This window comes from Accipiter gentilis, chromosome 5 (assembly GCF_929443795.1).
Source record: "Accipiter gentilis chromosome 5, bAccGen1.1, whole genome shotgun sequence".
Classification (NCBI taxonomy): Eukaryota; Metazoa; Chordata; class Aves; order Accipitriformes; family Accipitridae; genus Astur; species Astur gentilis.
In genome coordinates, this window is record NC_064884.1 from 9,505,083 (window position 1) to 9,531,955 (window position 26,873).

Genomic DNA, 26,873 nt, shown 5'->3' on the forward strand with positions numbered 1-26,873 from the left:
GCAAGTCACTGCATCGTGCTTGAGCCGATCTCCACTGACCCACTGAAGAGAGCTGGGGCATTTCATGGGCTGGGTAGCAGCTGTGCTGTAAGATGGCGTTCAAAAAAACATCCTATTCTTTTTCGTTTCCATTTCCTACACATAATAGCCATACGATGCCAAGGGAAAGAGGGATGCCAGGAATGTATGCCAATGCAGTACCTCTTGGAACTTACGGGAGCCCGTACACCAGGCCACTTCTGAGTGGGCAGCAGCAGATTCCTAAATTGTTGTCAAGTAAGTGGATTCTGCTTTCTACATTTCTGAGTTTGAAAAATATTTCCATTTTGTTTTGGTCTGTCACACTATTACAAATAAAAAGTGGATTCAGGCATCCATCTTCATTAACCCTGTGTTGTTCTTCTCGATTGTTCTTCCTTTATTGGAATGCTGTAGTGAAATGTACTAAAATGTAATTATGTGCCTGTAAGTGGGATCCCATTTTGAATACTGCGCTCAGTATTCAAATGCAGTAAACTAGCATTTTGTCTCCTAAGGGTTCCTAGTGTCTATTGTCTGGAACATATTCAGTATGTGGCTGAATCTCAGCATCAGCAGACTTTGTAGAAGCTTGGTGCTCTGTGTCTGAAGAGAACAGCAAGAGGAGGGTGCTGGCCACAGAAAATAATTAATGCACAAGGCACAGTGGCAGGTCAGGAGAGATTGTAGGACTGACAGAAGAGCTGTGGTCGGTGCTGAGATGCCAGACTGAAACAAAATCGCTAATTCACAGTCCTGTATTGGCCGCTTCTGCCTGTGGTAGGTGTTGCAACTTCTGGCAAAGAGGTGGTAGGAGTTGGTCAGGAGGTCAGGGATGCCACTGCTGTTGGCTTGGTGAACAAGTGGGTCAGTCACTGGAAGTGCTAAGACAAATCCCATGTGACCTAAAGTGGACTACTTCATCCTGGGAGGGAATTGCTTGCATGAAGGGCTCCCAAAAAGGGTGCTAGTTAAGAGTCCTCTCTCTTCGCCTGTGATTAGGAGCTGCATTTCTGTAATGGTGGGATTGAGACAGGAGGAAACTTGGCTAAACTGCCTAAAAAGGTGCTTTAAAGTAAGAAGTTCTCACTGTTCAGCTGAATTCTTGCAATATTGAATTATGCAGGTGTATGAAGTTAAAACATCTGGCACAGATGAAGTTTGAACTCCAACATTTTGTCACATATAGAAGACCAGATTACTGCATAGTGAAGCTGTCAGCCTTTTTATACTTGATTTACATTTTTGCTGCGTATGAAACAGCGAATAAATAATATTGATGGCCACTCTGAACTAAGCTTATTGTCCAGTCCCAAAGTAGATGAAGTGTAGTTGAGTAGTGGGTGCAGAAGCTTTCTTGTGTGAGGAATCGGATCATTTTAAGTGGAGAGACAGATTGAGTATGAGAGCCTGGAGCTATTAACTTTGATTAAAGGAAAATGAGTGGGGTTTTTTTAAACAAACAAGAAATACAATCTAAAGAGAAGAGTGTGGGGAGTGGGAAAGCAGAATTACCAGACAGGCATCACATTTTTTGTATTAATCTTCAAAAAGAGAAAGTCTGTGTGGTTGGGGGGGGAGAGAGAAAGTATTTGTGAGCCCATCACTCCCTATACTGCTGTTCAGGTCTTCTGAAGCTCGAGTCTTGACGCTTTGTGGGAAATACTTATTTCAAAGCAGTTTTCTCTGCCTTATGTACATGGAGCTGATCTTGCCAATTAGGTACTTAGAAAGCTCTCAGCCTCATGGCATCTGAGCACCTTGTGTTGTATAGGAAGCACTCCACATGCAAATATGCCCCAATGCCATCATTCTTTCAAATTGAGGAGGCTTGAATCCACTGATGGATATGAAATCCCAGTCCATCTGTTGGCCTCAGAAAAACTGTCTGGTGGCTTTCTTTCATGTGTCCCTTCCTCTCCTCATTTCCTGCCCTTGCATCACCCTCAAATTGCCTCTGGCATTCCCAGTTGCTGTTCTGCAGGTGTGCCTGGCAAATCTGAAGGCAAGGCTGAGCTTTTTTCCTTTTTTTTCTTTCTTTTGTTGTGCCACTTTCCTTAATGCTGCTTTTTCCATTAGGCAGAGGTTGATCTCTGCTTTCCTGTTCATGCAGCAAAAAGAGGTGCCAGGTCAACCTGCTGGTCCCTCCAGCCACCGTTGCAGCACGCTGCTTCGCACGCCGCCAGCAATTGTCGTACAAAGGCTTTTTCACAAAGCAGGGGTTGTGCGCCTGCCATTGCTCTCCAGAGCTCTTCATCCCAGAGTTGAGAAGCTGGTTCCTGACACACACTGTTTTCATGGGAGGCTGCGGTGCAACATGCTGCAAATATATTCTTTGTCAGTTAATTTTGTTGTATTTCTCCTCCTCTTCTACTAAGGATACCAAGCTGTCGCAGGAGATTAGTCTTAAACTCTAATTAACTTCTGATTTAAACTGACTGCAATGTGAATTCTTTACAACCAACTACAGTGGCAGTTGACTTAATCGATGCCAAGTGGCTGCATGTGTCTTAACTCCTCTTTTACCAGGTAGAGACCCTGGTAAAAGGGTTAAACCCTTGCTTAAACCCTTGTTAGAAGAATACCTCCAAGTGTCATAGCCCAAAATTTCTGCTGAAATCAGTCTTTCTGACATTCACACTGAAGGATGCTTTTGCAAATGGGACTACACCCGGACACCATAACACATTCTGGATTATGGATTGTGTGGGCTGAGTGTGAAGCAAACCTGTCAAGATGGGAGCGTGTCAACAACTCTCTGAACCTCACTGCAGTAGGTGGTGGTCATCTTATTGAACAAGAACAGGCTGCACGGACAGTGCATTTGTTCTGATGGAAATTTGTGGTCAGAATGGAGCACATGGGCCAATTTCACCCAGACAGCGTTCTGTCTAGGAGTACCAAAAGGTGTTCCTAGATCTGACAGTGCAGCTATCTTCTTCCTTTTCCAATCAGCCCCTTCAGTTCAGGCACAAATGTCTCTGTCAAGGCACAGATATCTTCAACTAGAAAATCAAATTAGAAGGAACAGGAAGGCGTATGCTGAGTTTTTAATGGGGCAGGTTATCTCTTGTGTCAAAATTGTGTTCATCAGCCATATAATTGTGAGAGAACAGCTGTATGCTGTGGCATAATTGGATTGGGAAGCTTCCGGAACCCACATGTTCCTGAAAAACTAGACCTGATGTGGTTAAAATTCCCACATTTTGTGGGATGGATGCGGATAACTTTTCATTTTATGTATTATGTTTTTATATGTATGATGAAGTAAAATTAGACTCTAGAAGGGCAATGCGGTCAACCAAAGTGCCATCTCTTCCTCAAGAGCCTGCTGTGGGTGTTTCTTACTGTTGTTCTCTGATTTGACTTTGATGTGCCAATTTTCAGTTGATGAATAATTGTCTGTGCTGATAACTTGGGGAGTCAAGTGCAGTATGGCAGTACTCTGTGAATGGCATATTTGGTTTCTGCAGTGCAGGATACCTGATTTATGACTTTCATTTCAGTCAGTAAACTTGTCAATTAGCTGCATTTGAAAAGTGATTTTGATTAGTGCAATCAGTAAACACAGAATCTCGTCTTTGATTGCCACACTGATTAGATAAATTGTTACTTGAGGAGCTGCTAGAGAAGGCAGTTTATCTGGCCTTATAGCTCTAGGAAATGCCTAAGTTTTGAAGACTAAAGAAAATATTAATTGTCATTTCTTCTCCTATTTTGCACCTTTTTGAAGTGCAATTCACTGCTCCAAGCTTTTTCCCCTCAAAGATTGTTCTCTGTCAGAGCTATACAAATGAATAGTAATAAGGTGGCTTTCAATGTTTTTATGGATGATTTCATTAAACTCTTCCTTAAACTGTTCCCTAGAGCTGCAAAAACATCTGGTTACCGCAGGAGAGCTGGGTCCTTTCTTTTTCAGATGGGAAGAAAGTGATTAACTAGAATAGATGTTTTTGACTAGCCCTGAAGCAGAGGTCTGTATGAATGGGGAACACTGTACCAGGGTGAGACCAGCATCATCTCACTGGGTTTCTCACTAGAGCACCATTTGACCCTGGCAGTGGAATGGAAAATATGTTCATAAACTTCAATTAAAATGTGAAGTTCTGACCAGGGAGGGAGAGACTTTATTAGTCTGTATAATTGTCCAGATGCTTTGGGGTCTTGCCTAGCTCAGCCTGCACAGAGGAGAAAGGTGGGGGGAAACAGGGCCATTATTCTTCCTGGAATATAGCAGGGATGGTTTCTGGAAGTTTGTGTCTCAGAGCAAGCAAAAGGAAAACTGAGCCAGGCCTAGCAGACTTGCAGGTCTGGTTGTGGTGACAGAGCCAAAACCTAGCCCTCATCCTGGTGGCTGCGGGTGAAGAACAACAGGTATTAGTAACTGCAGATAGAGGGGTTTGGGGCATCTGAAAGCGTTTTTAGCAGAACTCAGTTCTTTTGTGTTGCATGTATTTCTGTGGTGCTGGTGCCTGTGAAACTTTGAAATTTTTAGAACTGAAGTCATCTTATGATATTTTCTGATTGAAAATAGTGATGCTCTTGGGCTTTACCAAATTTTTTATTTTTTAAGGGTTTTTTTTTTAGCAATTTCATCTTTGTAATTTTGGTTTTTTAAGCTTCAGTTTAACATTGAGTCTTAATTGCTCGTTTCCCCCAAAGTAGCTGAAGGGTGGCCTGGGTTTTCCTGTGTTGCACTAATCTTATATTCAAAAGCAAACACGGCATCACTAAAGCATCGTGTTAGTACAGCCTGTTTATGCATGTAAAAGTCCTTGTAATTCACAGGCTGATCAGTATAAAGTGCCACTATCCATCTTTGGTCCTTGTGATGCTTTACACTGTTTTGGTTACAGTGTATATGAAGTAACCAATTATACCTGATTATGAGCATCAGTCGGTAACAGTATGCATGTAATGTTTAATAAATAAATACAGCATGTATCCCTGTGCAGCTCAGGCCATTGCTGGGCTGGATTATCTCTGCCCAGAGGAGGCCCAGGCAAAAAAGGCAATGGTGCTGGGGATCAGAATTTATTTCCCCTGATGAAACGGTGTTATCTTCAAGGGGGGCTGCCTGCACTCTCCCCTGCACGCTGGAGTGCTGCCGTGAAAGGTTTCCGTCTGGGTCAGACCATTACAGCCCGCAGAAAATCCAGCCAGAGTTAGGAGAGAAGTGCAGATTTTTCCTCTGTCTGTTTTTTGGGGTTTTTTTCCCCTTTTCTTTCAAATTATTGCAAAGCGTTAGTGTACTTGAATATTGGCAGTTTAATAGGGTGTTACTGCCCCATCGCAGTACGTCCATTAGACAACTTTTGGAACCAGCTGTTGAAATTAGGTCACACTTAAACACTATTGAAAATAATCAAAGGTGTCACTGAAACTGAAGTTTTTGATTGATGCACAATTTGAGTGTTGTGGACTGACCAGGGAGCTATTGACTAGCCGTTTCTTTTATCCTGTTTACTGAACAGTTTATTTAGAAGAACAACAACTGTTTAATTGCATGTCCTGTTAAAGCAATGTTGTTACTGCGATGTCATTGTAAAGAGTTAGTTTGGGTAGAAGAAACAATTGAGAAGTGGGTGGTCTTTTTCACTGCGGTTTCTTATAACTGCAGTGCTAGGTCTCGGGCCAAGTTTTTACCCCAGAAGCTTTAATTCAGTCTGATTACATTATCTGAGAGATAATTAATAGATTTTTATTATTACATTGTCTAGGTTATATATTTTTACTATCTTTAAATATGTCCTAAATATAACTATATTTTGTATAGTTATATGTAAATGTGAATAAAGTGGAACTGTTCACTCTATTACGTGCTCTGGTCATTCTTTTAGTTTGCTTTATAGAATAACTTAGCGTAATCAGAGGGAAACTTGCACATATTTTGAGTATTAAATATGTGTTGCTCACAAACATGGTGTGTTATGATGATGGCACAGCGGTGTGTGTGTGTATATGTATCTATAGTGGGGGTTTTTCAGATAGTGTAGTGATGAATGTACTTGTAAGTAATGTAAACATTAAATTAAGTCTTCAGTTATGGTAACAGACACGGTTTTGCATTTTTTAAAGTTCAAGAGAAGATACCTGTGAAGTGTCCAAGCACTAACCAATGCTAGTTCTAGCAATTAAAATTCAGTCTTCCCATAACTTGAAGATTATTGGACATAATGAAAAAAAAAAAAAGTTGTCTTTTCTTAATTAATACTAAGCTTGCCACTGATGGACATAAGGGCTCTATCAAAATCAGCAGTACTAACCAACGACTTGGTGAAATATATGTGGTAGTATATCCAGTTTGAGCTTTTCTGTTTGACTTCTTAAAACAAGTTCTTGAGCATGTGTAAGAATAAATGGAGCACAGTTCTTTAAGTATACTTGCTCTTTTTTATTTTAATGTTTTATTTTACCCTCTAGATCTTAGACCCCAGGAGTCTTGGCGAGGTCCTACGCCCTTGTTTCAACAGACACCACAAAGGTAAGGCGGGAGGGATTGAAGTTTTGTAAAATGTGGCCAGGAGGATGTACTTGGTTCTGCCAGGCTTCATGACTTCCCCCCCCCACTTTGTTTTGAACTTTGTTTAAATTTGTTGAAATCATGCTGTACAGCAGGTTTTTTAAAGTTAATTAATGTCCATGATTTATTTATATTTTGTGAGTGCACTATGTGGTGTTCATCCTTTAAAAGGCTTGAGTACTTTGTATTAAAAAAAAAAAGAAGGCAAAAACACTTTCCGTTAAAACTCAGACTTCAAAATTAACTTTACTGTTGGTGCTTTGGTACCGTTCTTGGTTCTTTGGCCTTTATCTTATTGAAGCTTTTGAGATACTATGAAATTGAACACAGAGAGCTTAAAACTGCATTAGATTTTGGACAGGCTAAACAAATTTCTTTTTAGGAGGGCTGTGGAGCTTAATGAGGCATAACTAATGGTGTTCCACTTTTATCATTTCTGTGCCGCAACCGCAGCATTAGTACAGACTAGCCATTGATTCTTGCTACAAACCTCTTGAAGTCCTAATCAGCTTCTTTGGTACAAGTTTTTCAGGCCTGACAAGCCTATTGTAGGGCAGTGTCACTGTAGGTCAGTAGTTATTAGTTGCCACTGAAAACAGTTTCTTTAACTACTTAAGACTGAACTGAATTAAATGCAGAAGGGACTCAGGGAAGGATTATGGAATCTGCAGTCCAATAAGTGCCATCGAATAGAAGGAATGTGACATGGTTTGATAATAAGGGATGTTTTACATGCGTTCCTTCATGGATAGGTTGTATGTTCTTAAGTCAGATGGACTTTATAAACTCCAGTGTACCTGTGAAAGCTATGAATAATGACATTTATTTATATTTATGGAGGAATGAGACTGTATGTGAGATCTTTGAAGCTTCTGCTCTGGGGCACACTTTTTTTTTTCGTGGTTTTATTTGCAAATGTTAACCATTGGAAATACGAGCTTTGGGAGAATTTATTGAGCTCTCCACAATCACACTTTCCATGGCAACCATTTTGATCCCTATTGAAATAAGTCCAGCTCCCTTGTCCTGTGCCACGTCAATGTGGAATATTGCATTATAAATGAATCTTGCATTACAAACTTTAATATTACTTTGTCCATGGGAGTTGGTATTCCTACATCTTAATTAAATCCAATTTATATAGTACCGTTTTGTGAAATATTGCTACAGGTCTGTAACTTGTCATTACTTTTGTAATGCTATACTCCTATCATTTTACCAGGCTGTGGGTTTTTTTGGGGGGGAGCTGGGGGGGTTTGGGGAGGGGGGGGGGGGGGTGTTTGGTTTTTTTTCCAAAGTGGAAGAGTTTATCAGTTCACCTATAAATAACTTCTTTCAGCCAGAAAATCTGTTTGTTTCTCACTTGAAATACATATTTTTATTGCAATTGTAATAATCTACTGTCTTTCTAATCAGAATCCTATCGTAAGATTACTGTGCTTGGTTTGCGCTAATATTTTTAGAAGTGACTGCACACTGTCCAGGTACTTCAGAGCATTTTTGCAGATAGACGGTGTTCATGATTCAATCTGTTAACCTGTCCAGCGTGCTTCTAGTGTTGTGGTATTGACTTCACTGTTCAGTTCCCAGACTTAAGGAAACTGGTGTCCCCTGAGGTGACTTTAAATTGAAGATGTATCATCTTCGCCTAGAAAATAAGCTTTAGAGAAGCTTGGAGAATGCTGTGCTAGCTTTTGAGTGACAACAGTGTATTTACAATGCCTTCCCTCTCTGATGGTGCTTTGTTATACCTCTGATTTATGAAAATCACTAACTTGCCAGTTTTGGTGCTGAGGATAAGTAATTTTGCCATGTTCTTGGCAGGTGTTTGATTTGGGAAACAAGTCAAACAGATGCTTAGGGCTGATGTTATTTGCCATACAGAGATAAGGATGGAGACTTAAGCAAAAGTTTAAACAGAAACATAAAGATAGATAGGCTTAGTGTAGGAAAAAGCGGCTGAACCTGTTGAACTGAACACCCCCACACCCCAGCCGAGAGGTTTTCAGTTTCCCAGTTAATTCCCGGGGAGCTGCCGGTTTCCTGTACCGCTAGCCCCAAGGCTGTCCCCGCTTGCTGCTGCAGCTTCAGGTGTTCCAGGAGCAACAAGTTGCTGCTGGGGAGAGCAGCGAGGAATTTCTGTTCTCCATCACCTCTGCTCCTGGGAAGAAAGTAATTGAGGGAGGCCTGCCCCTGCTCCAGCCTTTTCAGATGAAGTGGGTTGGCAGGAGGCTACGATATCCTTGATTTGCGACATCAAGCAAGGGATATGCAAGGAGCCCTGTCCCTGCCAGGAAAGCTTTGAGCCTTTGTGCTATTTCAGGGATAGAGTACTGCAGCAGGGGCTAAACACGCTCCTGCTTCACAGGCCTGGGTGGAAGAAAACCCAATAGTGTAAAGCTGCTTCTTCATAGCCCAGATGATCTTGTCTCCTGTGTAAGATTTCTTACTTTTAAATTTAGTGATGAATTCAGTGTGCAGCAAGTAAAACAAAACTGGTGAGTTGCCACTGAACAGGACAACCTTCAGCATGTCCTGTTCAGGCCCTGATCTGACTGGGCTGCGTTACTGGAGATGGCAGACAATTGTTTCGTGCTCTTGCCTTCAGTGCTGGTGATCCCTTTTGTTTCAGAGGTTACATGTATATTTGCTGCCTGGTTTCCTAGTTGATGGAAATTTGTAATCTGGTTAAGTAGATCCTTTTGCTTAACCTGCTCATAGAATAGATTTCCAAAGAGGCTGAGGTTGGAACACAGAAATGTTTTACTGTATAAAGCTTCCTGAAGTTGTATTTTTGCTATCCTGTATGTATATGCTTTAGTTTAATCATAAGTTGACGTAACTCTGGCTTGCGCATTTGAGTAACTCTGCCAATGTGAACTCATGTGATATTCCAAGTGGCACAATTCTTTTTTTGTTACCCATGAGGCACAGCTCTTTGCTGCATACAAATCTCTACCCTCAGGTAATTTGAATCACCAATTAATACATGCATTAGGTAAACATGAAGTCAAGTGCTGTGGACACTATAACTTCCTGATTTCTGTTTACCAGATGAAAATCTAAAATTTTGGGTTTTAAAAATACTACATAATTCTGTGAATTAAGAGCAGCAAAAAGGTGTAAGCTGCTTTTCTGACTTTAAGATCAGAAAACACATTGCAGCTTTTTTTTTTCTTCTTCTTTTCCTACTAGGTTTATCCTTAGAACATGTAGTGATTCTAACTGAAAATCACCACTTTCACTTTTTCAGACGGCCTCAAAGCAAAAATGCCTCAACATAATAGTGATATTAGTGTTAATGTGTTTCATTTGTTAAATATCACAGCTTTTCACTAAGCAGCACTTCATTAAAATAAAAAGTTTAAACACTGTGCCAAATACATATTCACATCAATTGGAAATTGTGTCAAATTTTTCCATTCCAGGCATGTAGCAAGCGTTGGCCTGTGATCATCAGTGCTAACCTGCTTGTGATAAATACCCTTAGCAAAAGTTGTAGAGACAGACTGACTGTTGATGAACGTCACGGTGCTGGGGCTATATAGGTAATTACTGGTAGTTTTTCTTAAGGCTGGGCAATGTATTTTTTCCTGGAGAGTCTGCTGTTTTCTAGGAATAATGGGGGAAAAAAGTGAGTACTCGCAACACTTAATCAAAAGGAATATCAGAATACTGATTTTGAGTGTTATGCCCTGAAAGTGTAATGTACTATTAACTTTAAATATGGTATTGCTCCTCCTAATGAATGATTCGGATAATGTTGTGCGTTAGACATACTTCTGAAGTTAAAAATAAAACGGCGCAGTTCAGTGTTACCACTTTGCTTTTGTGCATGCTCATTTTTACTACATGTATTGCACATCATATTTACCAATTGTGTATTTATCAGGTAAGACTCATACTTTTATAAAGAGGAATCAAGTTATTTAATTTCTGGAGATGGCAGGAGTTTCTCTTGCCTTACTAAAATTCAGGCAGGTCTTGATCTGACCAGGTGGAGCAGCTCTCCTGTAGGCTTTAGTGTGAAACCAAAAGCAATGTGCATCCAAAAGCAGAAAGCCTTCATGTCCAAAATGCCTCTTTTCATTCATTTTAATCTTATGTTTACCTGTCTTGATTCCAACTTTGCCTCTGTTCCAGCTGGTGAAATGTGTGTTTAAAAGCCCTTCCTCTCGCAGCATCGCATCCTCAGTTGCTCAAAGCAGAGTGTGCCCAACATTGTACAGCTGGTTGTGAGTCCTCCCTTGGTCACAAGTCGTACCTCCTCCCTGAACTGCATGGACGCTTGAAAGAATCTGTCAGCCTCTGGGTAGGGTTACTCCTCCGAGGCTGAGGTCCCACCAATTTAATCCAGCAAATCTAGGCAGAGGCTCTTTGAAGACATACAAAGTAACTTTCAGTTCAGCAGTGCAGCAGGTAAATGGGAAATGCAGTGCTCATGCTCTCTGCTATTCCTATCTCTCGGCAGGCTGGCCACACGCTGTTCAGCTGACTCTCTCTTAAACAGGGGTCAGAAAAGATTAACTGTCTCGACTATCCAATGTTTTTCCTTTACAACAATACATTGTACTGCAAAACATAACTGCTATGAATTCTGTAAGGAATTGTACCCTTACCCACGCTCAGCTTTAAAGGCTGTATCATGGCTATATCATCTTTCTAAATATTTTTATTCAAACAATTATTTGATGTGTAATACCTGTTGCTTTATAATTGTAATGTTAGAATAGGCACTTGAAGGCAATTAAAACATTTCTTGCTGTTAGTAATCTAGGATGGCAAACTAGGTTATAATGGATGTTGAATTTGCGTTCCCATATAAACTGTACACCAAATGTCAGTCAGTCCATGCCAATTAGTGCTTATGTTGCTAGGTCACCGTGGTCAATTGAAAACGGCATCAATAGAACTTGAAAAGGTTTCTTCCCGATCAGACCTTCTGACATATTGAGCAGAATAATGGATGGGAAAAAGCAGCCAAGGCCCCTACCCTAGATTCAGAATACTCGCAGTAAGAATTCATTTGCAACCTGCAATTAACTAGAAAGAATGGACTCCCAGAAAGAGTCTGGACATTTAGAAAAGAAAGCCTCATTCTCCTGTATTGCACATGTTTACTCTTTGGATGGTGTATTATATTTAGCTAACTTGGTGATATCTGGGATTTAATCTACGTTCAAGATCAGTGTGGATGAATTGGCAAATTTGCCCCTAAAATAAAAGATGGGCAGAATCCTTCCAAGGAATTTGAAAAGTCTCTGATTTGTAAAACTGAATGCTGCTTGTGGTAGTACCTGGTTCTGTAGCTTTCAAGCTGTGATGAAGGAAGCAGTAAGCAAATGCGGCCTGTTGGTAGGAGAATCTTGGAAGATATTCCCCCTTCCCTGATTTATCTCTAACAAACTTGGCCATCTGCAGTACCACGGCAGGCATAGCTGGATGTGACAGTGTTTAACTCTGAGACAAATGGGATCATTTATCATACAAGACTATAGAAATTCTGGTTTTGTGGTGTGAAACTCTAGGAGATAACTTCATGTTGCGGTGTGTTTCTTCTGTACACAGAACTGCTGGGGCTGCTCCTCTTCTTGCCTGGAACCGCATGCTGCAATCCCAAAACCAGTACCAGCCAAGTCAGTACCAGGGGCTGGGCGGACCAATGAGTTACCCACAGAGACCTGAAGATCGGATGGACAGGGGAAGGCAGGTATGAAGATGTTGCCCCGTTTTGCACGTTTTATTCTCGTCCCGAGTAAGGCTTCCTTCATGTGTGGCTGTGGAGAGTGAATGGCAGCATAGGTTGGCATTCCTGAGCTGGTTTTAGCCCAGTAGTTGTGTCACCAGTGAAAGCACTGACAGGTAAGCTTCCCAGCCTTGTCCAGCCCCTCTGTGTTTACCCCTGGGCAAGAGGCCTATGCCATGACTGTGCTGACACTGCTTTTCATTAAAAGTAGATCAAACATGCTACCAAGTCACACGCTTCTTGCAGCCTGAGAAAACGTAATCTGAAGGCAAGTGTTTCAACCAGAGTCTTTGTCTTCTGTAAGGAAATCTATCACCTACACATTCTGGGGATAGAAAGGTTTCTCCCCGGTGTGTTTAAAATGTAGATTCTTAAGACTTCATTAATTTTTCCCCTCGAATGTTTATTGGCTTTTTCGTAGCTGAAAAACTACTTAAATGCAAATGTTAGATTCTAGTAGCCAGAGAAGTAAACACATCTGTGAAAGTACACGTGAAAATAGCTTTGTGTGGTTAAATGAAAACAAGTGAACGTGATAGGAGAACCTCATCCAAAATTATAGGTGACTTTGTCATCAGTTTATGAAAATGCCACAAAATGAAAATGCTTCTTGAAAGCAGCAGGTGATATTGCTTATGTGATTTTTTTTTTTTTTTCCTGTGTGTATTCCCAGTAAAAACGTAATCTGCATATACTCTTGTACTAGAAATTTGAGTATTTACAATGATATGTACTAGTTTAAAATAAATTTCAGATGTCTCTGTTAAAATTCAAGTTCCATTGCAGTTTTGGTAAGTCAGAACTATTGCTCAGCTGTGGGAAGGTTACTGACCAGTAATGGGGAAAGAGGAGGAAGAGCGCTCAGCTGCCTGGTAACAGCACTATTTCCCAATCCTTTGTATGGAAACTAAGGCACAAACTGTTTGAAACTTGCCTTCTGTTGGGACCTGGTTCAGCTATCTCTCATAAATGTGCTCAAGACAAGTCACTTTTTAGCGGATGCTTTTAGTTTTTCTTTTCTTCTTCCTAGTCTGCTCATCTCCCGAGTATGCAAACGTTTGTGTTACATAGTAAAGCACCAATACAGTCAAATTTGGTGTTTGATTTCAGGGACTGTTTCTTCATGCTATTGGCAGCATATACTCATTTTCATGCAGGTATAAATTCTGTCCTGCAGTGTGTGTATTGGATAACATCCCAGTCAGGGACTGCAAGTACAATCCATTTAAATTTTAATGTCATACAGCATATGTGAAAGCCTTCTCATAGTATTTCTACCACTTCTCTGATTCTTTGTCTGCTTTATGTTTTCCTTCTCTGTTCTGGTTGGGAGACTCAGGTAGCGCTATCATAATCACTTTTGCACCATGACATTGTTATGGTATGAGGTTTTGAGGCAGCTGATAAGATAAAAGCATGTACTATCAAACCAAGTTTGTAAGAGAAGAGCCTTTGGCCTTTGCTGGGGAGGCTTTTTGCAGCGTGCCGCATGCTTCTGTGTCTGGTTCAGCTTGTCAGGACTGAAGCCCAGCAGAAACAGCCTGTGAGCTGCTATTACCGTTCTCAGCATTGTCTGCCGACTGCAGGATTACATGGTGCTGCTGAAAAGATCTATAGCCAGCGAGGAGTCTGCCCCAGTGCTCCCAACTCTTAAAACTCTTGTTTGACTGAACCCTTGTTAGCAGCAGTGAGATTCTCTTCTCCCTGCCCCCCCCCCCCCCCCCAACTCCTACCCTGAAGTATTTTTAGTGCAGAGGAGGCTTTTAAGACTGGAGTAAGAATTGTCTTTAGCTCATTCAGTTGTCATATTGGTGTTGCAGGAAGAAACAGCGGAAGAAGAGGCAAGTATACCACCATGCACTCTTGCTCCAATTATAGTGGGGAGGCATTGCCAGTACAGATCCTTTCAGGACTGGTTTTGGCTAGAAGCAAAACTAGACAGCGTGGGTTATGATCACATTAGGCTTAATGGGGAAACAGTGGGGCTTGAATCCTGGCTGTGCTGCCCAGCTACTCCCCAGGTTTTTTTAAGTATATTTCGGATTTGGATGAGGTGTATTGATAAAATCAGTTTTCAAAAATCTTTCATTTTTTGTTACACAGGTTTACCCAAAACACTGGAGACAAAGAAATAAATGCATCATTGCACTACTCCATAACGGGCTGCTGTAATAACGTAGAAAAATCAGTGGAGGATTTTGATGCTGGTAGAGTCTGGGTGGTATTTAATTAGGGCTGGAAAACAGATACTTGAAAAAAGTCTGCCTGCTATACCATACACTGCGCTACCCTTTATCCTGGGCAGCGTAGGTGCATATATTTGCAAAAGAAATCAGTGCTTAAACTAGTTCATTCCTGACCTTAAATCTTCATGTGTAACAGCTGCAGCTGGAATCACAAAGGTGAACAGGAATTGTCTCCAGAAGTGGTTGCAGTGTGGGCTCAGGGAGGGCATCCCCTGTTAGTTCGCATTTGGAAAGCTGTCTTGTAACTGTGGGCTCTCGGAGCACCATGGACATCTACAGCCTGGCAGTGACAGAAAACCTCTGACCTCGCAGCTTTCCAGCTGTTTGCCACTGGAATGATTAAATAGGAGGCGTATTGCTGTTTAGTAATATTGCAGTCTTGCCCAAAACGTAATTCACCTGTCACTAGCATGGGATGTGTCTGCTGGATCATGAAAGGAAGTTAAAACTGGGAGGTGACTATGGTTTTATTTGTATTCACTTACGTGATGGTTATTAAGGACAAATCTTTCAGCTCAAGTTGCTTCCTTAAAAAATTTCCTTGGCAGTTGTGTTGCTTTCCAACTGGTTTTTAGCTCCTTTTAAATTTTGGTTGCCTTTTTTCTTTTTTTTTTCTTTTTTTTTTTTTTAATTTTTTCGGATCTTTTTGGTTATTTTTAAATGAACTTTCAGATGTTGTTATTTCCTCAGGGCTGACAGCACTGGAGTAAAATTAGAAGCTACCTTGAGTTTAGGGTGCAAAACCCATAATTGAATCTAGCATTGCTGCCTGTAAATTTCAAAGCTTTAAAGCCTTGAAAAGGGATGCAAGTGGAAGTGGTGACACACAGCAGCATAAATAATTATCTTTGGTCCCTTTCACCTCTGAATTCTTTTTTTACAGCATACAGAACATGGTCTGAAGAGGTTAATAAACGCGCTGATACAAAGTACTTACAAAATTAATGCAACTGCCATGGATATGGGTTGTTCTGTGGTAGTGGGTATTTGTTGGCATCTTCCAGCTGTTCCAGAAAACTAAAGAATAAACTTGATCTTGTTGTGCAGGTGTTTGACATTTTTCTTTTAGTCTGTAGTAATACACCACTGAATGTCCAGATAAATGTCTTGTGCAGCTCTTACAAGACCTCTAAACTGTAGGGGATTCTGTGCAGGGATTGCTGCTATTTAGGTAACTGGAAGGATTTTTCAAGGGATGTAGACAACTTGTTTCCTTTTTTAATTGATTGCAATTAAACCCAAAAACAAATGTAAAACCTTCCTGACAGTAGAAACGGTGTATTCTGCAGGTCTTTTTCAGAGCCCTTTAAAAACAGGGTGTAACAAATCGGTTTCTGCTCAGAAAGTTGTTTTTGATTGCTTGACACAAGCAGGCTGAGGAGAGCCTCCCCTGTCACAGGTTTGCTCACTGTCTCTTCAGCCGTTTCTCTGAGCCCCTGCAGGACAGGGTAAAGATGGATTTCTCTTTTAAGGAAATGAAAGGAAGCCTCTCTTCCCCAACCCACCAAAAAAAACTCCAAATAAGAAACAAACAAAGCCCTATAGCTGTCGTTAGTGCATCACATTTAATTAACTTTCTGGTCTCTGCAGTGTATCAGGCTTTGAAATAATTTTAAATGTTTCAAAGGGACTTTTTATGAAATTTTCTGACAGATTTTTCACTGGATAGTTGATGTACAGAATGCCTCGTCTAAATGTAAATGCAAAAATATAACTAATTTGGAGTTATTTCCAAGGTGGGATTTAGGCATCTTTCATCCATTATTTAAAATGAGTGCGTGCTGAAAAGGGCTGCTTCTGTAACAAATAAAATTCCACCACCACCACCACCCCGCCCTTGAAATACCTATCTGTAAAAATGTCTGCCTTGATTTAACATAAGATTGCTTACAACTAAAACAGAAAGCTGGTAGTTGGGGAAAATTCTTTTTTTTCCTCTCAAAAAAACAAACCTGACTAATCCTACTAACAGCATACAGGCATCGCACATCTCAAATTAATACTTTAGTTAGTCCACAAAAAGAACATTTACATCATTACTCTGCGTAGAGCGTAAGCGTACAGACTGCAAAGCCCGCGTTTTGGTAGGAATTAAAAATTTGCATTTCAAATCTGCCCTTCAGGTGTATGTGTGAATGAATATGTGTGTGTGTATGTGGCTTTAACATTTTGTACCCCTTTGCTTCCAGCATCGCTGAAAGCAAAGAACATGCGGAGGTGTGACAGCTTGGAGGTAACTTGTCCTCGGTGCTGTCTTTCGGCGAATTTATTTCTGATTTAGAAGCGTGGCTCTTCCCGTGGTACAGCTGGAAGCTGAGGCCGGTGCTGTGCAGAGAACCACTCTCCGCTGGTGGAAGTTAAAGCTTGTGTTTTCAGGAAAGCATCTGTAAACGGGGTTAAGAGACGTTCAGCTCTGCCTGCGGTACCCTTCTGTGCGAAGGATGTATTGTTTCATTTTTGTGTGGCGCCTGAAGCTCGCCTAACTTGTTTACTGTGATGTTAATCCAAAAAATAAATGCTTGCTTTTGTTTGTTTGTAGGCATATGGCCCCGGGAGGCCCTACCCGTTACCACCTTCCTCAGGAAGATACAGCTGGAATTAGCTTTTGACTTTTTTTTTTTTTTAAAGTATAGAAAATGTCTGGATTTTTTGTTTTTGTTCTTTTATTATTTGGGGGGGGGGGGGAATGAATCCTTAAGAAACATCCCTGTAGTTTTTAAACTACAGTATTTGTTTTAAATGTGCATATTTCTTACCAAACTGATTATTTTTTTTTGTGGGCAGCTATGTCGCTTGGAAATAGCGTATTGCAAAATACGAGTAAACTAGACTTGCTAATTTGCCTGTGAGACTTTTGATGAGGTAGGAGTGCTGTTTTGTCTTTATTACGTATACAAGCTGTGCTTAGCTGTGCCTGTCAATCTGAACTCCAAACATCCTTTACTTCACACATAAGAGCCTGAAAACAGACACGGAGTTTTAAAGAATGCATAGAAATCGGATTTTATTAACTCTTGGGGAAGACGCAGCAGGCAGCCTGCGGAGCACGGTGTTTAAAGACACGTCTGTCAGTATCCCTTGTCAGATGCTTCCTTGAATTTCTCACAAAGAAAGGAGATTTTTTTGGACTTTGAATTAAAACATTTCAACTTTTACAACCTGTGCCTGTTTTGACTTTGTTATTGTAACATAAACCAGCACGGAAGGTGTATTTGTCTGTTTTGATATATAATTTAAAATAGCTGCAAAGTACGGACTTTCCATTCATTTTTAGCACTCTTTCTAGGGATTTTCCATGTGAGTGTACCAAATCAGTAAATATTTTTATTTGCTTTATAAAGTGGCTTTTGAAATTCTGAGCAGTATCGAGTGGTTTATTTCTAACCCCCTCTGGCCTGTGTTTGTATCTTTTATCTATACCTGCGTGTACACACTTATATTAATTTCTCAGAAAATAATTCCACACGGCCTCTACAGTAGCGTTTAAAAGCCTTGTTTAATCAAAAAGAAATGACGAGAGCATCCAGTTAAATGAGTAGCGTTAATGCTAATATACCATCTTTCGGCTGTGCCACGCGTGGACTTTTCCATTAAACACATCTATCGTATACATCAGTAAACTTCAAAGCTTCGCTGTTGCCCCTACGCGCGGTTGCAAAGCGTGAGTAGTTTTTCAGCCCCTTCCTTCGAGGGCCCAGATGTTAATCACCAGCAACGAGGAGAAAGACCAGACCAGTGTAACCTTGGGAGGAAGAAATCATGAAACTGGATTCATTATTTTCAAGTGATTGAGGGTGGAGCAGAATCCTTCATTGTAATGCAAAGAGTTGCCATCCTGCCCGGAGCCGGGAACCGTCGTCGGCCCTCACCAATGGCCTTCTCCCTCCGCCGGGAAAATATTTGGGTCTCAAAAAAGTAATTTTGCTTTTCGAGCGGAACAAAACCAGCGGCCAATGTGGATTTTCATGCAAATGCGGTGGTTGAGTGCGAGGCTGGAGGAAGGAGCTGGGTAGCTCACCCTCGCACCGCCAAAGGCGCCCCCTCCTCCCGAGAACGAACCCGGGGTGCCAGCGGGCTTTTGTTCCTCGCTCCCTGCGTTTAGGGGCGGGGGGCGGTATGAAAACGGGGCCGGAGGAACATCCTGGGGGGCTGCTCTGCCAAGGGCTCGTCCCTTCAGGTTCCCCCTTGCCCAGCTCTTCCCGCTGTTGGCCGACCGCCGGCTGGCGTTCCCCAGCGGAGCCTGCCCTCGGCGCTGGGAGCTGCGGCGCCCACCCGGCGCCTCGGAGCGGTGCTTGGAGCAACGCGCTTGGCCGGGGGGGGGGGGTGCTCCGGTTCCTCCGCTCTGTCACCCGAGGCTGGGACGCGGGGCCTGGGCGTGGAGCACCGCCCCGCCGCCGCCTGTTTTGCTTCGGCTGCCCGGGCATCGCCTCTGCCCAAGGCGTGCGGTCCTGCTGCATGCCAGCGCTCTCCGGGACCCGGAGCCGCTGGGGGGGCCCGTGGGGACGGGATCCCCGTGGCACTCCTCATGCTGCTCTGCCTTACGTTTTCGAAGCTGGAGCTGAGCCTGCTGCCGTCCCTTTTGCTTTAGCAGGGTTGGAGGGCTCAGACCCATCCCCTTCCCTAAAGGGCCGTGCCGAGCGCTCCGAGCCGCGTCCTGCAACCCCGTCCCGCGTGGGAGCCGGCGGGGAGAAACGTTGGGGGGGGGGGGGAGCCGCGGAGGGTCCTTGCGCATCCCCCTGTCCCCCGAGGGAGCGCTCCCGGTGCGGCGGCCGCCGGGAGGGGAAGGGCGGTGGGTCCCCCCCCTTCCCCTCCCGGCTCCCGGGATGGCCCTTGAGAAGGGGGCCGGGAGCCGGCCCGTGGGCTCGCAGAAGCCGAAATCCCTCTTTTTCACCCCAGAATCGTTCCTTCACGGCGCAGCCGGGAGCGGCGCGGAGCTGCGGCGGTGCCCGAAGCTGGGGAGCCCCCGGAGGGGCTGGGGTTCAGCGGACACCCCCCACCCCCCCCCCCCGAGGATGGCGGAGCCGGGGCGGGGGGGGGTGGAACGAAATCCTCTTAGCGGCTGGGAGGGAGGCGGAAAAACGGGGGTTTTGGGGGTTGTCCAGGGGCGGTCAAACCGCAGCCGTAGGTAGCCCGAGAACGAAGCAGGCAACTCTTGAGAACAACGTTTCCCTTTATTGTTAAAAAAAAAAAAAAAAAAAAAAAAAAAAAAAGCAAGAAAAATTGCCGGAAACTTCCGAGAAGCGCTTGCCGGTGTGCTGGATTTCCTCGGGGAAGAGGCGAGGGGACAAACCCCGCCGCCCCGCTCCGTCCCACCGCTCTCCGTCCTTCCTCCTCCAGCCCGGCCGCCCCGGCCGCTGCGGGGGCCCGATCCCCGCCTCTCCCGGCGGGGAGGCGGTGTCCAGCCCCGGGAATGACCGGGAGTCTCCGTGATCTCCGCAGCTCGTCGGAAGCTTAGCGAGGGACCGGGGGTCTGCGGTGCCGTCTGCGGAGCAGCGTCTCCGCTGGCGTACGTTCATTTCCTAAGCCATATTTAATAACAATAACGATCAAAACGGGTTTCCCCCTTAAATCTGAGCACCGGCGTTGGAGAGCTCTTCCGCCAAAACACCCTCCGCCGCTGCCGGGCTTGGATTTTGTTTTATTTTCTTGGTCCGGCGCGCCCCGTCCTCCGAAAGGCAGCGGCCGCCCGCCGCTCGCCGCCTCCTCGACCTTGAGGTACAATTCGATTTACCTTCAATCAAATAATAATGGAATTGCACTTCAGGGGCACCCTTATAAAATTAATTCTGCTGAGATAAGTTGCACTTCAGAAGATTTATTGTTCGCCTTCGGTGGGTCTGTAAGGTATAGGCGCGCCGGCGCGGGCTCCCGGCCGCGCTCGGGTTTTGGCTGCCGGTGCCCGGTCGCAGGAGAACGGGGCCGGGCCGGGAGCGGAGCCCCGCGGCCCCCCGTGCCCGTCCCCCGCCGCCGCCGCCGCCGGCCGTGCGCCCCGTCGGGGCGGTTCTCCCGGGCGGGCCCGCGGCGGCCGCGCACAGCGGCACGAAGGCGGCGGGGACGCGGAGCCACCAAGGCGCGCCCGCACGCAGGGAGCCCCCGGCCCTGCGCCCACGCGCGGGCGCGCACGCGGCCGCAAGCTCCCCACGCCCCCCCCCCCTCAACCGCCGCGGCTCTGCCGTCGGGGCCAGGTTTCCAAAACCGGGGAGAGGCTAAGCAAGCCGAAGCGAGGCCGCGGGGCCGGGGAGCCGGGGTGGGGAGGGGGCCGGACGCGGCCGACGGGCGGCCGTCGGGGGGGGTCCCCGCAGGCGCCTCGCCGGGCCGGGGCGGCCGTCGGGGCCGGGAGGGTCCGGTCCCGGAGCGCGGGGGCGACGCCGGGGCGGGGCGGGGCGGGACACACGCACACGCACACACACGCACACACGGATTACCACGTCCTGCCGTAGAGCAGGTTGGGGCTGACCATGCCGCCGTTGTAGTCGACGCCGGCCGAGTCCATGGGGGCCAGGGTGGGCACCTGGCCGTGCAGCGCCGGCGGGCTGGGCGAGAGCTCCTCCAGGTCGGCCGCCTGCCCCAGCGAGCCGGGGTGCGGGTGGGCGGCGGGGGCGGCGGCGGCGGGCAGCGCCCCGGCGGAGGCGGCGGGGGGCGGGGGGGGAGCGGGCTGCCCGGGGGCCGGGGTGCCGCTGCCCGGCGGCGGGCAGGGCTTGCCGTCCTTCACCAGCACGGGCACGGCGACGCGGCGGGGCGAGTGCTGCTGGCAGAGGCCGCCGCCGCCGCCGCCGCCGCCGCCGTCGGGGTGCAGCTGCTGGGCGGCCGCCTTGTCCTTGGCCTGGCGCTTCATCTTGTAGCGGTGGTTCTGGAACCAGATCTTCACCTGGGTGGGGGTGAGGTGGATCAGGCTGGCCAGGTGCTCCCGCTCCGGCGCCGACAGGTACTTCTGCTGCTTGAAGCGCCGCTCCAGCTCGTAGACCTGCGCCTGGGAGAAGAGCACCCTCCTCTTCCTCCGCGGGGCCGCGTGGAGCGGCACGATGGCCTTGGCGCCCTCGGCGATGCCGCTCAGGCCGCCCATCCCGGCCACGTTCATCCCCGCCGACGGGCCCATGAACCTGGAGACTGAGCGGGGACAGGCGGCTCAGCGCCGGCGGCCGCCCCGTCGGGGGCAGCGGCTCTCGCCCGCCCGCCCGCCCGCCCGCCGGCCGCCCCTCGCCCGCCGCCCCCGCCGCCCCGCGCCCGCACTTACTGCTGGAGTAGCGGGGGTCGCCGCCGGCCCCGTACCAGCCGCCGCCCGCCGCCGCGCCGCTCCGCATCCCCTCGGGGTAGGCGGGCAGCTCGCCCATGTTGCCCAGCCCGCCGTTGCAGTAGCCCCCGACGGCGCCGTGCGGGAACTGCGAGACGCCGTGGGGCATGTGGTAGGCGGCGGCCCCGGTGGGACCGGCCACGACGTGCTGCGGCACGGCGGCGGCGGCGGCGGCCGGCACCGGCGGCTGGCGGTAGGGCCCGAGGGGCGCGCCCAGCGCGCCCGCCCCGTCCATGCCGCCGAACTTCTTGTAGCTCTCCTCCATCGGGCTGAGGATGTCGGTGACCGAGAAGGGCGTCGTGTGCTTGGGGCTCAGCGACATGGCGGGACGGGACGGGACGGGACGGGATGGGCCGGGCCGGGCCGGGCCGGGCCGGGCGCTGCCGCCGGCACCGGCGAGCCGTGCGCAGGCGAGGCGCGGCGCGGCGGCCACCAGCCCCGGGCGCCGGTAGCTCGCCGTTTCTTTTAGCCCGGCGCCGGGTTTACGCCAGACGCGGGGGGGCGGAGCGAGCGAGCCCGGCGGGGGAGAGCGGCGGCGGGCGGCCCCGTCCCCTCCCCGCCTCCCGCCGCCCTCCCCGGCCCCCTCCTCCCGGCCATTGTCCTGCGCCCGCCGGACGGCTCTTAAGCCCGGCCGCCCCGGGGCGGCAGCGCCGGAGCGGCTCCGAGCGGCCCCGGCCCGGGTCGAGCCCCGCGGCCCTCGCCCGTAAGTACCGGCCCGCTCCCCGCGCGGCGCGCGGCGCGGCAGGGGCGGGGGGCGCGGACCGCACCTCTGTCCGTCCGTCCGTCCCTCCGTCTGTCCGTCTGTCTCTGTGCGCGCGCGTCCCCGAAAAGAAACCGCCCCGGGGTGGGGGGGGTGGGGGGGGGGCAGCGCGACGGCCGGCGGCGCGGCTCCGGACCCGACGGCGCGGACCCGACGGCGGGAGCGGGGGAAAGCCCTCTCCCGGCCCGGTTCCCCGGGGGCGCGCGGCTCCGAGCCCCGGCAAAGCAGCCGGCTGGCCCCGGCCCCTCGGGGCGGCGGGACGGAGCCCCGGGGCCGCCGCTCCCCGGAGCCGCTCCGGCCGGGGTGCGGGTGCGGGCGCGGGCGCGGGCCCGGGCGGGGACCCCCGCGGCGCCGGCTGCCCCTCCAGGGATGATGCTTCGTTCGCGCTTTGCTTTGGGGGGTTTGATTTGGTCGTTGCTCGTTCGTTCGTTGGTTTTGCGACAACGAAACGCTCCCTCGGGGCTGCCCGTGCCCCCGGCTGGGGGCCGGGGCGGACGCGGGACGCGCCCCCGCCGCCCCGGGCTGGGGCCCGGCGCCTGTCGGGGGGGGACAGCGGCGGGGGGCGGCCTCCTGCCCGTTCCCGGCCGCTCCCGGCGGGCAGGAGGGAGCCGAGGGGGCTCCTAGACGGCCCTTTGCGGGCCGAGAGGACGGGGCGCACCCCGAGCCGGCGGCCAAACTTTCCCCCTGCCTCTCCACCCCGACCCCGACCCGGGGCCGGGGGACCGGGGCTCCGCGCCTCGGGGCCGTGCGGGGCGGGGGACGACACCCGAGCTCCGCAGCGGCGGGCTGCTCCCGCACAAGCGCCGCGGGAGCCCGCGGGTTTGGCTCGCCGGTAGGCGCAGCCTCTCCCAGAGCCGCACGCTGCTGCCGACCTGCCCGCGGCCGCTGCCTGCACTCCCTGGCGCTGCCCGCTCCGCGCAGGGTGCGGGCCGGGGTGCCGCGGGGTGCCCAGCTGCGGTTTCCATACGAATTGATAAAACTCGGTGGGTGCGAGAAGCAGCACCTGAACTGCACCCCCCCCCCCCGGGTGCGCAGCCCTCCGCTCCCGGTGTTCGTCGGCCCCGGAGGCACCGGCCGCTCTCCGGGAGGGGCTGAGCCCCATTTTGGGGTGCTGGGGGTGTCCCGCACCTCGGGACCGGGCCCTTCCCCTCCCAAACCCCATCCTTTCCCTGATCCCTTTGGCGAGAAGCGCTGGGCAAAGCGCCTCCAGCCCTGGGGTGACCGTCAAAGAAAAAAAGAGAAGAGAATCAGCGAGAGGACAGGTCTGCTTCTGAAAGTTTGGGCTCCCCGCCTTGAACTCGGAAGACCCTCGGTGCAGGGCGGTAGTTAAACGCGTTCAGATCTCTGCATGCGCTACTGCTCTTGCTGCTCACCTGTCCGAAACTCCCACTCCCCGCCAATTTTACCTGCAACACTTTATTCGGTTGCAATTTTCCCACAGTTCGGGCAGGATTCCTGGCACCTGCGCTATTTTTTCCTGCGCCTGTTTTCCACCTCCCTGCTTCAAAAAAACCCCGTTTGAAAAACTCCTCCGGCGCTCCCGCCGACGGGAGCAGCACCGAGGGCCTGCGGCCACCCCTCTCGCAGCGCTCTGCCCCTGCGGCTGGAGGTGGCCCACCGGTGAGACCCGCCTGCCCACCAGGGCAGCCCCGGGAGAGGGGGGGGACAGCTCTGCCCACTGGCCCTGAAGGACGGGGCCCTGGAGCAGAGCCCCCGGTGCCTGCGCCCACCAGCCTGGGCATTTCCAGCCCCCGGCGGTACAGCCGTGCTGCACGCCGTGCTGCTGAGCATCATCTGAGCTCAGCTCTCACTGCGCCAGAGTCTTCCTCAAAAGGCTGACGGTTATATTGCATTTTATGGTTTGGTTTTCTTTTCCCGAAGCGTTTTCTGTCCCTTTTGGAGCACGTCCCCTCCTTTCTGAGACTCGCACTCCAGGAAGGGGCTGCTGAAAACTCCATCCTCCCCGCATTCAGAGGTGCCCTGTTGTTGTCAGGGCCCCGGCGGATGGGGGGGTCAGGGGCCTGAGCCCCCCCCGGCCAGGCGGGAGGAGGGAGGGGGACACCGGTCAGCCCTGGGGGGAAACGGCCCTGGGGTTAACCTGCAGCTTGGCAAACAGAGGACCCCGCAGGAGCCCCGGCTCTGTGCAGGTGAGAGCCCCGGGAGGTGGATGGATGGAGATCGGCCGGGAGGGGCGGCGAGCGGTGGTCCTGCTCCTCTCCAGGGAGGGGAGAGGCTGCTCCCGGTGCCCTGGGGATGAATCCTTGCAAGCCGCTGGGGCAGGGAAGAGGTTTGGGATCTCACTGAGGCCTCGGTGCTGCTTTGGTAACAAATCAGACAGCAATAAGGCGAAGGGATGAACAAGGACGTGAGCCTGGCCGGCGTGACCCGGGTTTTGGGGATCTGGCACGAGCGAGGAGGTCGGTAAGGACTGGGGCAATGGGCATGGTTCCAACCCCCGCGGCCTCCACTTACGCACAGAGGCGTTTAACCGGGGACCTTGTGCACAGGGGAGTGTAAACCCGACGGGTCTCCCCAGCCGGGGAGCAGCCCAGGAAGGGCGAGCCGGTAGGAAATTGACCCCGGACACAACAGCCACGGCCAAACTCCTGTTAGAGGAGCTGGGATGAGGAGCGATGCAGGGTGTTTCACCAGTGATGGGGCCGGGACGGGCGCTCGAGGTCTGTGGTGGGTCCCGGGGTGGTGGTGGGGTGTCAGTCCCAGGGACTGACCCAAGTCTCCTGCCCACGGGCTCCTCCAGAGTCCCGGGGGACACCCCTTGCCCCGATTCCCTGGGGGCAGAGGCTGCTGCGCCTTGCATCCCCTTACAAAGCCAAAGGGGAAGCACAGCCTGGGGGGGGGCTGAAAGAAATGCAGGCAACAAAATTCCTCACGTTTATTTGGCACTGAAAACACCCCAGAATTTCTCCCACATCAGTAGCGTGATGGTTTTTTATAAAAAGCGTAACGTTGCAACAGAGGCTTTCATAATTTCTTAATCTGGGCATTGTAACCCTCCTGAAAAGGAGCCTTTTGGCAGGGTCAGTATCAAATATTTGGTCCTTGTTGAAATGAAGTATCGAGGTGATTTTTTTTTCCCTTTGCTGTTTTACTTTAGCAGAAACCCGATGCGCTCCTTTGTTCCAGTTCAACTTCAGTGACTGGATTTTCTGATGGGGAAGAAAACGTTTCATTTCATTAGAATGTGCTGGACTGGCGGTGGTAAAGAAAATCCTATTGATACGGCAAATGTTTCACAAAAAAACCCAAACCCTTAAAATCATCCTCATTTACAGAATGTGTATTTTTCTAACTTAATCAGTCATTACCTGGAAGTGCCGTGGAAAAATGGACTGTGTCCTCCTATAGCCTGGGAAGATCAAACTGCAGATTTCAAGCAAAGTAGTTTCAAAAGCAGATTTTCAGAAAAGACATAACAAATGCAATAAGGCTGACGGTGATAGGAAAGAACGTACTGAGAAGTCAAACCATTAGGTTTTAATTTTTTTGAATTATTTTCCTAGCTTCTTGATTACACACCTTCCACAGAAGGTCACCTTTATTTAAAGCTGTGGGAGTGCAGATGTTATTTCAGAGATCAGTTTGTCTTTCTGATAATAATGACATATTTTGGCCATCCGGTGCTCATTTCCACACATAAGTTGTTCTTGCTATTTGAGACCGTGCCTATTACTGTAAAGATATTGACCTTGGCAAGACACAATTGACATATAGATAGAGGCTGATTTTTTTTTTTTTTTGGTGCGTTTTTCAATAATCCAGTATAAATGCTAATTTATTTCTGTTGCAGCTTGCCTAAAAGCAATAGTTTCTTCTAAATAATCAGCGATAGTCGCTCATTGCCCAGTTACAGTGTTGTGATCACAGTTGATGGCAGTTTGCCTTGATTCAGCTCTTACCAATAATTTGCAGAGATTAAAAGGGTCTTGGAAATGGAGGCTTAAAGAATTGCTTTCTAAAGACATTGTTAGATTGAAAAAGGAACCTGGGGTTTCCAATGCACTCTAAAATCATTTCCACATAAACCCCAGATTTAGTAGTTTTGAGTGTCACTAAATGGTCTGTTCACAGGGAAAGGAAGATATTTATACGGCATAAAGCGATCTCTGCTCCTCTTGCAGACATTGGTCTCGCTGCCTGCGTCCGGATGGGTTTGCATCTCCCTTTCCAGGGGAAATCAAGCACTTAGAGAGTCATCGTGGGCAGGAATTAACGGCCAGCGTGTTTGCTCAGGGGAACACCTGCCAGTGCCACCACAGGGGGCACGGCCT

General features: G+C 48.8%; 2 protein-coding genes across 7 annotated transcripts in view; one reads left to right on the forward strand and one right to left on the reverse strand.

The window, feature by feature from the left end:
* XRN2 (5'-3' exoribonuclease 2) overlaps positions 1 to 17,873 on the forward strand; it is a 52,693-nt gene extending 34,820 nt beyond the window's left edge. For 4 of the 5 annotated variants that reach the window (XM_049801118.1, XM_049801121.1, XM_049801120.1 and 1 more), the window contains 4 exons: positions 149 to 276; positions 6,442 to 6,502; positions 12,110 to 12,251; positions 17,073 to 17,873. In XM_049801118.1, coding sequence (XP_049657075.1) covers positions 149 to 276; positions 6,442 to 6,502; positions 12,110 to 12,251; positions 17,073 to 17,135 — 394 coding nt within the window. In that variant the 3' untranslated portion in view covers positions 17,136 to 17,873. The other variant, XM_049801119.1, reaches the window with a different exon arrangement.
* A 3,081-nt stretch (positions 17,874 to 20,954) lies between these two features.
* On the reverse strand, positions 20,955 to 22,146 carry NKX2-4 (NK2 homeobox 4). Of its 2 annotated transcripts, XM_049801153.1 has the most exons (3): positions 21,768 to 22,146; positions 21,159 to 21,640; positions 20,955 to 21,095 (listed from the first exon to the last, which is right to left on the reverse strand). In XM_049801153.1, the coding sequence occupies exons 1-3, from the start codon at positions 22,144 to 22,146 to the stop codon at positions 20,955 to 20,957; spliced, it is 1,002 nt and encodes a 333-aa protein (XP_049657110.1). The 2 variants fall into 2 exon arrangements, with proteins under 2 accessions (XP_049657110.1, XP_049657109.1); XM_049801152.1 differs by having other exon boundaries at positions 20,955 to 21,640.
* Between the last annotated feature and the right edge of the window lie 4,727 nt (positions 22,147 to 26,873).